General features: G+C 43.3%; 1 protein-coding gene across 3 annotated transcripts in view; it reads right to left on the bottom strand.

Annotated features, from left to right (window-relative positions):
- The window catches only part of LOC148501051 (myosin-binding protein C, fast-type-like), a 157,899-nt gene that overhangs the window by 20,205 nt on the left and 123,686 nt on the right, over nucleotides 1-14,008 (bottom strand). For all 3 annotated transcript variants that reach the window (XM_088450919.1, XM_088450918.1, XM_088450917.1), the window contains 6 exons: nucleotides 11,883-12,017; nucleotides 10,419-10,586; nucleotides 7,539-7,627; nucleotides 7,103-7,298; nucleotides 2,517-2,656; nucleotides 1,033-1,192 (listed from right to left, as the gene is read on the bottom strand). In XM_088450919.1, the coding sequence (XP_088307045.1) occupies nucleotides 1,033-1,192; nucleotides 2,517-2,656; nucleotides 7,103-7,298; nucleotides 7,539-7,627; nucleotides 10,419-10,586; nucleotides 11,883-12,017 (888 nt within the window). The remainder of the gene's footprint in view (nucleotides 1-1,032; nucleotides 1,193-2,516; nucleotides 2,657-7,102; nucleotides 7,299-7,538; nucleotides 7,628-10,418; nucleotides 10,587-11,882; nucleotides 12,018-14,008) is intronic.

Below are 14,008 nucleotides of genomic sequence, written 5' to 3' on the forward strand. Positions count from 1 at the left end.
TGGACTAAGTATTGACGCTCTTAGCCTGAACTTTTTACTAATACTAATCTACGACAGGTTTGGCTAGTCACACTATATCGGGGCAACCTGCAGCGTGGTGTCCCCGTTCACCAAGCTGAAGATGATGACTGATGTCTCTATTATGCAGCTGCAACATGATGTGCTTATTACAAATGTATTGATGCTATGTAATTGATTCTTCAGGCAAACATAATATTTTGAGTTGTACAGTATGTCTCTTGATTGTACAACACAAATTGTACTATACATGCAATTATGCTATTTTTTGTTGTACAAATTTTGGGCCTTGTTCAGAGTCGGACAGATCTCTGTGCAGGAGGGCAAGCGACGAGTATCTTCATGCAGCACATTAGCAGATGCGATTTTATGCATTTTTTTGTGTGTCCACCCTATTCTGAATTTGATGGATCTGTCTTTCCGTGAAATTGTGTGTTTCGGAGCAGCAATGTTCCGCATTAAATCCTGGAATCTATGGGTTTCTCCATGCGTAAAATTCAACATGGTGCTTTTTAACTTGGACATTTCCTCGCAGCTCCTGTGAGGACAAGTGCACCCTCTGGGGCTCAATGCACAGGGTATTGGCAGCTAATTCTATCGGTCACCAGTGCACTGACAATTAGCCGTGTGGTTTAATTGGATATGCCCATGAGCTGCAAATGTACTAAAGTGCTAATGCATAAATTGGTGGCATTTTGGAACACAATGCTAAAAAGGGGCTAAAAGAGGTACAAATGCAAAGAATAAATGAACATGGATTGGAATGCTTGTAATAAAATAGCTAATGTTGTAAAATATATGCATATATAGAAGATGAATAAGGGGTATATTTACTAAATTGCGGGTTTTCAGAACTGGAGATGTTGCAAACAGCAACCAATCAGATTCTGCTTAACATTTATCTAGCACCTAGATGATAATAGCTAGAATGTGATTGGTTGCTATGGGCAACATCTCCACTTTTAAAAACCGGCACTTTAGTAAATTTACCCCTATGTTTTCTGTTATACCCACCTGTCTTCTGGATGACAGCTGTGTTCTTGGAAATACCAGGGGTCTCACTCAGACCACAAATGTTCTCACTATACACTCTGAAGTAATATTCATTTCCCATGATCAGGTCAGAAACTGTGCAGCGGGTCAGACGATTGTGCTCGTATACAATGAACCATTCCTGAGGAGGATATAATGTAGCATTATATTTATGTGTGAAACATCCCATTAGTGATCTGAATTACTGAATTATATCACAGGAAAGATGTCACTTCCTGTAGCTGCCTCCCAAATTCATACCTATTGGCAAAGCCGCGGCATGAGCAATAAGGCAGCAGCACTTGTCATGAAACGCTATAACAATTATACAGGTCTAGGCACCAGTCGGCGTAGCTCAGTAAAGTTCCTACCATCACAATTCTCCCTCAAGGGTTTATTCTTTATCCCTTTAATTTCTACAAAAGTAGGTAAAAATAAAATTTTTCACCTACTTTTGTAGAAATTAAGTTTTGGGGCCATTCATCATAAAGGTAGCGCTGAAGATATCACGGATATCTCCAGCTTGCCTTTCAGTCCCAATCTGATCCGCTGTCCCCATACAATGGTACATGGACCTAAATTGTCAAGCTCCGAGAGTACTACAATTTCGGAGCTTGACAGCTGGAACCCTCGTCTATTTCAGATGGCGATGATCCCCGGACCCCACTCCTTCCTTATGAGAAGGAGTCCTGGGTACTTCTACTGGGTGCCGAGTTCTTTGTGCACATCCATGAACCCAAGTGCAGGATCAGCAGTGCTAAGTGTCACCACTAGTAGGGTAGTGGGGACAGCTGATCTTCGTATCAGCTGTCTCCGCACCGGAGCAATGTTGAGTTGCTCCGGTGATTTTGTATCCACCCCTGCTACTCGCAGCAATTTGGATACTTAACTATCGGGGGCCACCAGGCCGTCGATAATGAATAGGCCCCTTGGAAACAGGAGAAAGTGTCTCTTTATATAGTAATTTTAGTGGCTGTTTAGAAATTGAGTTTTTGTGGCTTTTTTATGCTAGGGCCCATCATTGTAAAGTATATGCCATGAGCTATATGCTCAGACTTCATTTTATGTATCTGAGGAAATGTAGACAAACCTGACAAAATATCAGCAAATATATTTTTTTTTTTACATGTGCTAATACCTTAACTAAAAACAATTACAGAGTCCAAGTTGTGTGGAGAAAACGGACAGTTTTGCATAAATGTACCCAAATTATTTTGACCCAACACAGTGAAATACTGCAGGTCCTATAAGACATACTGTAGGCAATAGCATACAATATCACATAAAGGGGCTGATTATGAGGTGGGATGGGGCACCCAGGTTGTAGACTCAGCGTGTATTTCAACCCCTGGCATTGCAACATGGTTTTGCCAAGGTGCAAAGTTAAATGCCTATTTTTTTGCTTTGCTACCAACTTAGAATGAGCGCCAACTCATATAGTTAATGAATGGAGCTAGAAATCTCACCATCGTCTTCTTGTCAGCTTTATGAATGGTATAACCTGTGATTTCTGAGTTTCCGTTGTCTTTGGGGGGCTGCCATTCCAGCAGGGCATTAAATCCCCAGACCTCTTTCACCATCACAGCTTGAGCAGGACCAGGTTTATCTGTGAAACACATCACACATGGTGACTATTAATGTCATTATTGTTGAAGTAATTCAGTGGGAGGAGCACAATGGGAGAAGCATAGTAGAGATTGGTGTGTTAACTATCAATGGTGCCATTGGTGCCTGACATCAATGGCATGATACCATTAATGGTTTCACACAGCCCAGCTGTGGGGAACGGCAGGCAGTGGGTCAATCAGAGAAGGGGCATGGCTTAGCGGGCCAATGGGGGCAGGGATAAACTCTGTTCCCCTGGCACCAAGAGGAAAAAAAAACATAGCCGTCTCGGATCTCCACCATTGATGCGTAACCATTGACCATTGGTGGCAAACCATTGATGTTTAGGCCCTGCGCATGTGCAGTGGCCGCACTGCGCGTGCGCAAGCCTCGGAGCGAGAGAGAAATTATCTCGCTCCAGAGCTCTCTACAAAAGGGGCGGCTGTTGATGTTGAACGACAGCTCGCCCCGTTTTGTAGGCGTGGCGGGGGATGGTTTCACAAACGGAGGCATTCCTTAAGGAACGCCTCTCGTTTTGTGGGCGGCCGCACTGACATCAGCAGTGATGTCAGTGGGGAGCTTCCTGCTCGATCAGATCAGGAAGCTCCCTGGGGCTTGCAGTTGCCGAGACCCAACCTTAGGGTCTCATCGCAAGCTCCAATGGTCGCGATGCTCTTGACCATCGCGACCATCAACCTGGTTGGTCGCTAAAGCTGTGGGTGGTAACCCACAGCTTAGCTATCGACCAGGAGGCCGCACTAGAAAATTCAAGCGGCCGCCCTCATTCAGAGCGAGCGGTCGCTTCTTGCGACCGCCTCTGAATGAGGGCCTTTGTGTTTATGGCTAAATATTCCACCAATGCCCTGAGTTCCCTTTCTGAATCCACACATAAAGTAATAGTTCCCCGTATGCAATGAAAAGAGCACAATTACTATATTTCCGAGCAGTAAAACAATTAATCAAAGCAGCATAGGAAGCATACAGTACAGTAGGTCTCAGTAGAACGGGATCTCTTTCACAACTATTCCAGGACTGGTAAATGTATATTTTAAAATCTGAATTAAGATGTATTAAAATAGACCTTCTCTCACATTCTACAGTTCACTGGAGCTGGGCTCAGCAGCCATAACTGGATATTATCCACCAGGATTAGTTAAATATAGTTCAGATAAGGAAACCTGATCATTGCAGATATTCCTCCCTGATGAACTTTAAATGTTGTGCCTGCATCAGTCAGCAGTATGAAGACATGTTAGTCAGACTGTCTGCATGCATATAGAGACTGAGAAATATACTCAGTAATGCTATAAGAGTCTTGCTTTTGGCACATACACTTTTCTGCTAGCAAATTTGTTTCAGTAACACAAAAGGATATTATACAGACATATATATATTGTGTATCATTTAACCAAAGTTATTTCATTTTTAGTATAATTATGCTAAAAAAATCTGAAATACAAATCTCTAAATCAAAGGTTCCCAAACTCCGCCATTACAGTCCATATTTTATGGATTACCATGCTTGAGCACAGGTAACTTAATTAGTACCTCAGTCATTTTAATTTAACCATCTGCATTCAAGCACGGATATCCTTAAAACCTGGACTGTAATGGAGGAGTTTGGGAAACTCTGCTCTGAATTTTTGCAAAAACAAGGATTTTATATCGGGTCCATGGCAGACATTTACTAATAGTTTGGAAATAAATTGTATTTCACTTGCATTGATCCATTATCTCAAGCTAGTGGGGCCTTTCTCTCCAGGGCTGTTGAGACATCAACAGGGCCTGTGCACTGAGTCGGGCGTGTTCAAATCCGGGAGGCATGGCCACGCCCCCTCAAGAAGCGAACGCAAAGTACAATGCACGGCGCTGTGAAGATGCATTGAGCACTGCATAAAGGAAAATTTTCAATCAGTTTCCCCTCTTGGCGCCCCTGCTTCTTCTCTCCTGTGTCTATGATCAGCACAGAGATTAATCATCTTAATAATTAATAATCTGCAAAGGGGTTTATTCTTCTCAGAGGGGGACATTGGTATTTTCTCTCTGTCTGTGCTGGAAGTAAAGTGTGACGAGGGTACAGCAGCAGAGGAAGAGGAGGTGGCCAGCGACACGCTAAGTTAGTGGTGGGTAGCAGCTTCTTAGGTACTCTTCTAAATCTTGCTATAAGGCTGCAAAGGTTTAGTTACAAATAGCAACATTCAATACAATCCATTACCCCAACTGTCCTATATACACATAACATTGTTTGGTAACTTTATTCATATAATATGGAGCTGCCCCACCTCATGACATTACAGTGCACAGTCTGTCAAGATCTAGGGGTAAAGTTACTAAAAGTCGATTTGGGATTTTGAGTGATTTGAGGGGCGATTTTCTTTCGATTTGGATTCGATTTTGGTTTTGAGTATTTACTGAAGGCCAAATCACATGTAAAATCGGACTTCAAATCGACTTTGGACTCAAATCGCCCTCAAATCGACCATCGGAAAAACATTGGTACTTTTACATAGCCCAACACACAAAACCCTTATTTACTATCATTCGATTTGAAATCGTCCTCAAAATCGGACTTCAAATCACTCTTCAAATCCACAATCAATAGACCTGCTTCATGCTTTCGATTTGAGCATGAGCAGGTCGGACTGACACAGATACATGCAGACATCAGTGAGATGCCTGCATGTATCTCACTGTAAAAAGCAATTAAAGAGTTAAATTAAGAAAAATATTTACGTGAAGTTACCCCCCAAAACACAACCAGCCCCAGACTTTGCCAACCCTGTTCTGGTTGACTTTGTACAGGGAAAAAATGACATAGGGTCTCCCTGTACTCAGTACAACCAGCACTGGGCTATGGGAAGCAGGGCTGGTTCTGGATTTACAGGGAAAAACTTGCGTAGGGTCTCTCTGTAAGATCCAGTACCAGCCCTGGACCCTTTCTAACGGGGGACTGATGCCACAGCCAGGGGAGCCCTATCACCGGGCCCCCCAGCCACAGCATCAGCCCTGACTGTTAGTCAGCCCAGGCCAGGGATCCAGTAGGCATCCATGGATTAAAATAATAAAATGATAAAACTGGACCCTCGCATTAAGGAGTAATCAGTCTAACCAGACTGATTACTCCTTCCCGTATGAAGCGCACAGACGCGGCTTCATCCTTTGAAGCTCCGTGTCTGTGCGTTCATTGGCTGAGAGAGGTCAGGCCCCGCCTCTCAGCCAATGAACGGCTCCCTCCATTGAAGTCAATGGTGGGAGCCGCAGGATAAACTTTAGTAACCCTGCGGCTCCCACCATTGAGTACAATGGAGGAGCAGTTCATTGGCTGAGAGGCGGGGCCTGACCTTTCTCAGCCAATGAACGCACAGACACGGAGCTTCAAAGGATGAAACAGCGTCTGTGCGCTTCATACGGGAAGGAGTAATCAGTCTGGTTAGACTGATTACTCCTTAATGCGAGGTCCGGTTTTATATATAATGCTCCTGTAGTAGTGCCCCCATATAATGCCAGTGTAGTAGTGCCCCCATAGTTATGCCCCTGTAGTAGTGCCTCCATATAATGCCCCTGTAGTAGTGCCCCCATAGTTATGCCCCTGTAGTGGTGCCCCCATAGTTATGCCCCTGTAGTAGTGCCCCCATATAATGCCCCTGTAGTAGTGCCCCCATAGTTATGCCCCTGTAGTAGTGCCCCCATATAATGCCCCTGTAGTAGTGCCCCCATATAATGACCCTGCAGTGCTGCTTGTACAAAAAAAAACACTTACCTTAATCCCCGCTCCTGCATCCGCCGCCGTCCTGTCCGCCCGGCTGCTCCTCGGAACTATGGGAGAGACGTCATGACGTCTCTCCCATAGTGCACATGGAGAGAGCCGGAAGCTGGAGTTCAGAAGAGAACTCCAGCCTCCCGCTAACATGGCGCTGCAGGGAAGGAGCCAGGCGCCCGCTGGTAATAACATCTCAGCGGGGCGTCCGGCTTAGGGCCTCCCTGCAACACAGCCGGGCATGCATATGAATCATTCTATCTCATAGAATGATTCATATGCATTCCCGGCTGTCCGTCCATTACCCCCAGGAATTTCATTTTTACCCCATGTGGGGTAATTTACCCCTGTTCCCTGACCACTGTTTTAAAGCATTTAACACACATTTTCAAACAGGATAGTACAAAGGATAATGTAATTAAACAGACCTGTGCACACACATTTTGCCGAGCGTTAGATTTGCAATGTTATTAATAATATCACCATCTAGAACAGTATGACTCTCACTCCCCATACTGACTGACGGCTACTGTAACTAAATGGGAATACAGTAGATTATGAATGAGCATATTTAGGGAGATTGTCAAATTACACTTTCCGGTAGCAACATGCAAATAAGCCAAAAGCAGAAGACACATCTATGTAATGTAAGCAGTACGACCCAGAAGTCCAAGCTTATATAACACTTACCCACAATACGAATGTTTATTGATGCACTGTCTGTCATATTTTCAATCTGTACAGAGAGGTCATATTTTCCTGAGTGTGATCGCTCAGAGGACCGGATGAAGATGATGGTGTCCGACTCGGAAGTTCTGATACTGACTTTCTTAAGATCCACCGGTTCCCCCTCTTTTGTCCAAGTGACCTTTGGTCTTGGTTTTCCCTGTTTTAATAAAAGTATAGCAAGACTAGTTAATATTTCTTCCCATTTTTACATTGCGTCACACTTGCCTACATCGCTACTGAGTAGTGGAGGACTACAGGAAGATATATATTTTGGTATTTATTCCAGAAATGATGCCAGTATTATATATCACTCAGTTGTTCTTAGTTGTTTACAATCCAATTGTATTTTTTTTTAAATGTGAAAGGAATCGCATCCATCACTTTCACTTCACCTTACCTGGAAGGGGATAACTAGGTTGACCTGTTCGCCTACTTTCTTAATATATGTCTGTCTCAGCTGCCGGGGTAATCGGATCTTCGGTGATTCTGTTGGGAAAATGAAAGGACAGTACATAATAAGATCTGAGCCAGCAGACACGGCTCCCTCTCTGGTTACAAAATTAGGACTCAAAAAACGGAGGTGTTGGATTTCCAGCTACTACCTTAAAATCAGATCTTCTCTTGAAACTCATTTCCCTTAAGATGTCATCATCAAAAACTTAAATACTTTGGTGTTGACATCACCAAAAATTACCATCAGGTCTATCAAGCGATCCTTGTCTCCTTTCCTAGTCCGCTGGAACACACACTTTATCTTGTGCATAGGGCGCATTAATGCTGTTAAAATGAAAAAAATTCCCAGATGTCTCTAACTTTTTCAAGCCTTTCCTGTAAGACCTCCCCACCGTCCACCCTCAAACCTTAAGCTTTTTGCAACATATAACTTTAGCTTTTACTTGGAACTAAATATGTCCCAGAATACGTCTGAAGCTCCTGCAACATTCGTCTCAGTGAAGTGGACTGGGTGTTTCTCATTTTAAGTGCTATTACTATTACCAATCAGTCCAGTTTGCCCAGTGCCTCCAATGTAATATGCCTTCTTCTTTAAAATCATGGGTCTCTATAGAAGACCACACTGTTAAATTATCCTTCATTTTTTCTCTTACATTAGCAAAGATCTGGGTACACACTGCCTCCAGGTCCATACGTGTGAGGATTAAGAAAAATGCTTATAAACTGCTGTACCGCTGGTACTATGTTCCATATAGATTGTATAGGATGATTCCTGGTATATCAGATGGTTGTCGGAGGGAGTGTGCAACCGCTGGTACATTTTTGCATATTTGGTGGCCTTGCTCTAAATGATCTAGATACTGGGACACCATGACTGATTTAGCACGCTCAGTCTGACAATTTAATCTCCCACATCTTACTATATATTATTTACTCCCTTTAGTTCCCCCCAGTGCTACAAAACACCAAACTGATTGGCCACTTAATTTATGCTGCCACCTGACAGCTTGCAGCAGACTGGGAATCTCCACTACACATGGAATATATTTGACTGTCATCATTAACAATTCAACCAAATCTTTTTCAAACAATCTGGGAACTTTGGGCTGTGCATCATATAATCCAACTGCCTTTTGTATTCTAAATATTATTTCTTGCATGTTACAACTTTCTAAAATCCGGTCACCTCATTCCTGGATCTCTTAAACGCCTGTCCACTGTGCTTACTCCCTACATCCTGCTACATTCTGCTTCTGTCCACCCAACACTGAAAAACATGTAAACTCCTGGTTGGTAAATGCTCCATATTGCTTAGTATCTGCAAACACAACATAATTCTCTATTGTCTCCCTATAGTTACTGCGTGTTGTTGCTCCTGACGAAGGCTCGGTAAGTTTTTGTCCTTTATAATACCAGTGACATATCTTCCCATGTTATCCCTCTGTGTTTGTTTTTTATTTGACTAATTGTGCAACCAATTGTTACATAATGTCGGAAAAAAAAAAAAGTGCAGTACCTGACAATTACACATAGTGGAAGCAGGAATTTTGTGGTCAGAACTACATGCAGTCTTTTAGTCGTAAGTGCAAACAGACAAAGTTTTTATGAATACCTAGGCTGTACTCTCATGAATATTGGTTAAACATAAAAATGATGGATGACTTCTGTGTGTGTAGGTAACTGTACACTTGTTAGAGATCTCTTGGGTATGGTCGGGGACGGAACTAACGGTCTGCGAGCGGGAGTGCAGGACTCTGGCTAGCAGGGTGCCCGGAATGGTATGCGGTCTGGAGGCCGTGTCGAAATGCCGACCGCAGGCTTCCCGACTTTCAAATCCCGGCATGGGACTAATGATAGGAGTCGAAATCCCGACGCCCATCATTATCTGCCCACAAAAATCCCGACACCCGGCATACCGAACGAGGGTAAGCCAGGCATCGAAAGCAGACAGCCGTGGAGGGGAGGGATAGGTTTAGGAGCTCCCGGGGGGACTTAGGGTTAGACACCCCCTCGGGAGGGTTAGGGTTAGGCTAGAGGAAGGGGGGTTAGGGTTAGGCACCCCTGGGGGAGGTTAGGCACCCCCCTGGGAGGGTTAGGTTTAAGGTGCGGGGAGGAGGGGTTGGGTTTAAGCACCCCTTGGGGAGGTTAGGATTAGGCACTAGGGGGGGAAGTTAGGGTTAGGTACTCCTAAGGGAGGGTTAGGGTGGGGAGAATGTTAGGGATAGTATATTTCCTTACCTTGTTGGGATCTTCACTCTTCTGTTTTCCAGAGTCGGTATTACATCCGCCGGGCTCACGTCCGGCAGTATGTCATACCGATTCCGCCTGGAATGGCATCTTGCCACTAGTAGCACTGCTGCAGTAATGCTCCAGGATATGGTATAGTACAACATGTAAAACTGTGCATGAGTGTATTTGTATGTTCATCAAATAATTGCCCAGTAAAAATGATCAGTCATATAATAAACAAAAAGAAAATAGGAAACACCACCATATAATGCTCTGAATCCAAGGCTTCATGGTTTTGATTACTATCCCTTCCCTTTCACAATAATACTAATAGCTCACCTAAATCCCTTGCTCCTCTCCTGTAGAAATCACATCACAGCCCAAATAAACCTGTTTAGATTTTTTTTTTCATGTCATGTTTTTTTCTACAACTAAATATATATATATTTTTATTTTTTAATTTTAATACATCCAATGAAATACTGTATCAAACATATAAACTATGACCAGGAAATCCTGGAAATGTAGAAAGTTTCTGTACCTAGAGCCGTTGCACCTGATTATATTTGGCATATGAACGGGTAAAGTAACTTACGCACAATCTCCCGTATTGTAACCGGCTGTCCGAAAATGGCTGGCTCGCTTTTGCCCGCGATATTCACAGCACGCACCCGGAAGAGAAGCTTTTCTCCAGTAGGAAGACCCTTCACAGTATATCCACATCTTTCCACAAGTTCCTTGTTGCCCTCAACCCATTCATCGGCTAAGATACACATAGAAAAGATGTTAAAAGTTCAATGTTGAAGGGAAAACATAAAAAAGATGGTAGGTGTAGACTGAATAGCAGCTACTGTATATTGTGCCTGATTCACTATGAATAACAATTCTGCGTAATAATAATACGCACGCACAGCAGTTGCTTATATCTATCTGGTGTTATATAAATGTTTGCATTCACATTGCGATCACATCCTAACATAAATACGCCCACTTCCCCTTACTCGCATCCATATACTAACGCAACATAGCGAAAAAATCAGTAACATAGGACCCACATGCACGAGCCACGCACGCTCTCGGTGCTATGGCTGCTTATGGCCATGCCGTGGATAATTTACGCACGCCTGTGTTCGCCCAACCACCCCCCTGTCACCGCCCACAAACGGCACTTCCTGTCATTCACTCTGCTCTGGGTCTGCGTAGACTCTGCAATCGCAGTTCCAATCGCAATTGCTAGTTCACACACTGCGATGCATACGCGGATCGCAACATTCAACCGATTGCGTGCGTATTAGCAACTGCGTTCCTTGCAGCATCAGGCCCATTATCAGAAACAATTTGTCTAAGCGCTCTGTCTAATCTTTCAGGGTAGGATTGTTGTGTACAGTTACCACATTTATTTAGCTATTAGCAAGGAATAATTATTTAAATATATGTAGATTAGAGCGCCAATATTGTATCTATGATATACAGAAAGCAAGGGCTGACTGAAACCCAGTATTGTACATTAACAATTCTATAACAATTCTACAAATCAAAATAACGTAAATATAAAAACCATAAACTATAATCCATAACAACACATTTAGGGGCTCATGCATAGTGAGTTATACCCCTTCTATTTCTTGCGTATTTTCACTCTGTATGTGCCCAGAAAGCTAATGCATACAAGTGTGCGACTGCAGAGAGTAAAGCTGGGTACATACTATATCATGTGTGACCCAGCCGGCGGTGCAATGTAATGGTACATCGTGTGCACCATAGACACTGAGCGATCCAGTGTACGATGTTACAATAATTTGTTACATGCTGCATATACCAGCAACTAGTCGTTCACCACATCGATGAACGACCATCGTGCATATGCAATCGGGTGCATACACTGCACGATCCGTACGATATATTGTTCCGATTCACGGAAAGGTACAGGGTAGATTTACTTGCTACAATGACTGCCAGCTTGACTGATGAATTTAAAGTGGCAACAGACATAAATACTAAAATAGTCGGTGGCTTTGATAAACCGTGGATTACTAAATTTAGCCCCAGGTGTACTTACATCCCTCTTTGCAGTACTCAACCAGGTAACCATCAATTCCTCCAGCTCCGATACGATCTGGCGGTCTCCATTTCAGGGTACAGGTTGTATCTGTGACGTCCTCTACCTTCAACTGCAGAGGCTCACTAGTAGGAGCTGAAATATTATATAGTGTTGTTGTATATTTACACTTTACAATTGGTTTAAACTAGCATCTAGTTACACTGAATTACTGTACAGGTTGAGTCTCCCTTATCCAAATATTCCGAAATACGTAATATTCCGAAATACGGAATATTTTTAGCATAACTGAGAAAGTGAAACCTTTGCTTTCTGATGGTTCAATGTACACAAACTTAGTTTAAGGCACAAATTATTAAAAATATTGTATAAAATAACCTTCAGGCTGTGTGTATAAGGTGTATATGACACATAAATGAATTTTATGTATGTACACAAACTTTTTTTGATGCAGAAAATTACCTTCAGGCTGTGTGTATAAGGTGTATATAAAACATAAATGCATCCTGTGTGTAGATTTGGGTCCCATCCCCAAGATATTTCATTATTTTATGCAAATATTCCAAATTACGCAATATTCCGATATCCAAAATACTCCTGGTCCCAAGCATTTTGGATATGGAAGACTCAACCTGTATATAAAATAGACCTATTTTGCTAAAGGTACATGTAGTGCTTCCTAGCTGCTCCCCCTTAAGTTTTAAATTGGTGAAATGTTAAAACATAGTTATTTGCCATTTTTACCAGATTTGTAAAGAAATTCCAAGTGGAAATTGTGTCTATGGGGCCTATTCATCATCACTTAATTTTTACAAAAGCAGGTGAAAATACACATTTTTACCTGCAATTGTAAAAATTAAGTGTTCTGGTCATTCATCACGAAGGTAAATCAGGAGATATCACAGATATCTCCTGCTTACCTTCCTCTTGTGGAATGGCCTGCTGTCCCCATACACTAGTATCACAGATATCTCCTGCTTACATTCCTCTGGCGGAATGGCCCGCTGTCCCCATACACTAGTATCACAGATATCTCCTGCTTACCTTCCTCTGGCGGAATGGCCCGCTGTCCCCATACATTACTATCACAGATATCTCCTGCTTACCTTCCTCTGGCGGAATGGCCCGCCGTCCCCATACACTACTATCACAGATATCTCCTGCTTACATTCCTCTGGCGGAATGGCCCGCTGTCCCCATACACTACTGTCACAGATATCTCCTGCTTACTTTCCTCTTGCGGAATGGCCCGCTGTCCCAATACACTAGTATCAAAGATATCTCCTGCTTACCTTACTCTTGCGGAATGGTCCGCTGTCCCCATACACTAGTATCACAGATATCTCCTGGTTACCTTCCTCTTGAGGAACGGCCCGTTGTCCCCATACACTAGTATCACAGATATCCCCTGCTTACCTTCCTCTGGCGGAATTGCCCGCTGTCCCCATACACTAGTATCACAGATATCTCCTGCTTACATTCCTCTGGCGGAATGGCCCGTTGTCCCCATACACTACTATCACAGATATCTCCTGCTTACCTTCCTCTGGCGGAATGGCCCGCTGTCCCCATACACTACTGTCACAGATATCTCCTGCTTACACTACTATCACAGATATCTCCTGCTTACCTTCCTCTGGCGGAATGGCCCGCTGTCCCCATACACTACTGTCACAGATATCTCCTGCTTACCTTACTCTTGCAGAATGGCCCGCTGTCCTCATACACTAGTATCACAGATATCCCCTGCTTACCTTCCTCTGGCGGAATTGCCCGCTGTCCCCATACACTAGTATCACAGATATCTCCTGCTTACCTTCCTCTTGCGGAATGGCCCGCTGTCCCCATACACTAGTATGGGGATAGAATTCATCAAGCTCCGAAAATATAATTTTTTCGGAACTTGATTGCGGTAGCATTCGCCATCTTCAGATGACGTCTGCTTCCACTACCCGTAAAACCATATTGAACTGTAGGTGGGACAGGTGTAAAATGTGCAGAGAGATTTAGATGTGGGAGGGGCGTGTCCAAGCTGACATCTAAATTGCAGTGTAAAAAATAAAGCTTCCCAGCATTTGTGGGCTACATGCAAAATTATCCTGCATGCAAAAGAAATGTATTTGCCC

The sequence above is a fragment of the Taudactylus pleione genome, unplaced genomic scaffold (genome assembly GCF_031769625.1).
Source record: "Taudactylus pleione unplaced genomic scaffold, aTauple2 ptg000535l, whole genome shotgun sequence".
In the NCBI taxonomy this organism is placed as follows: domain Eukaryota; kingdom Metazoa; phylum Chordata; class Amphibia; order Anura; family Myobatrachidae; genus Taudactylus; species Taudactylus pleione.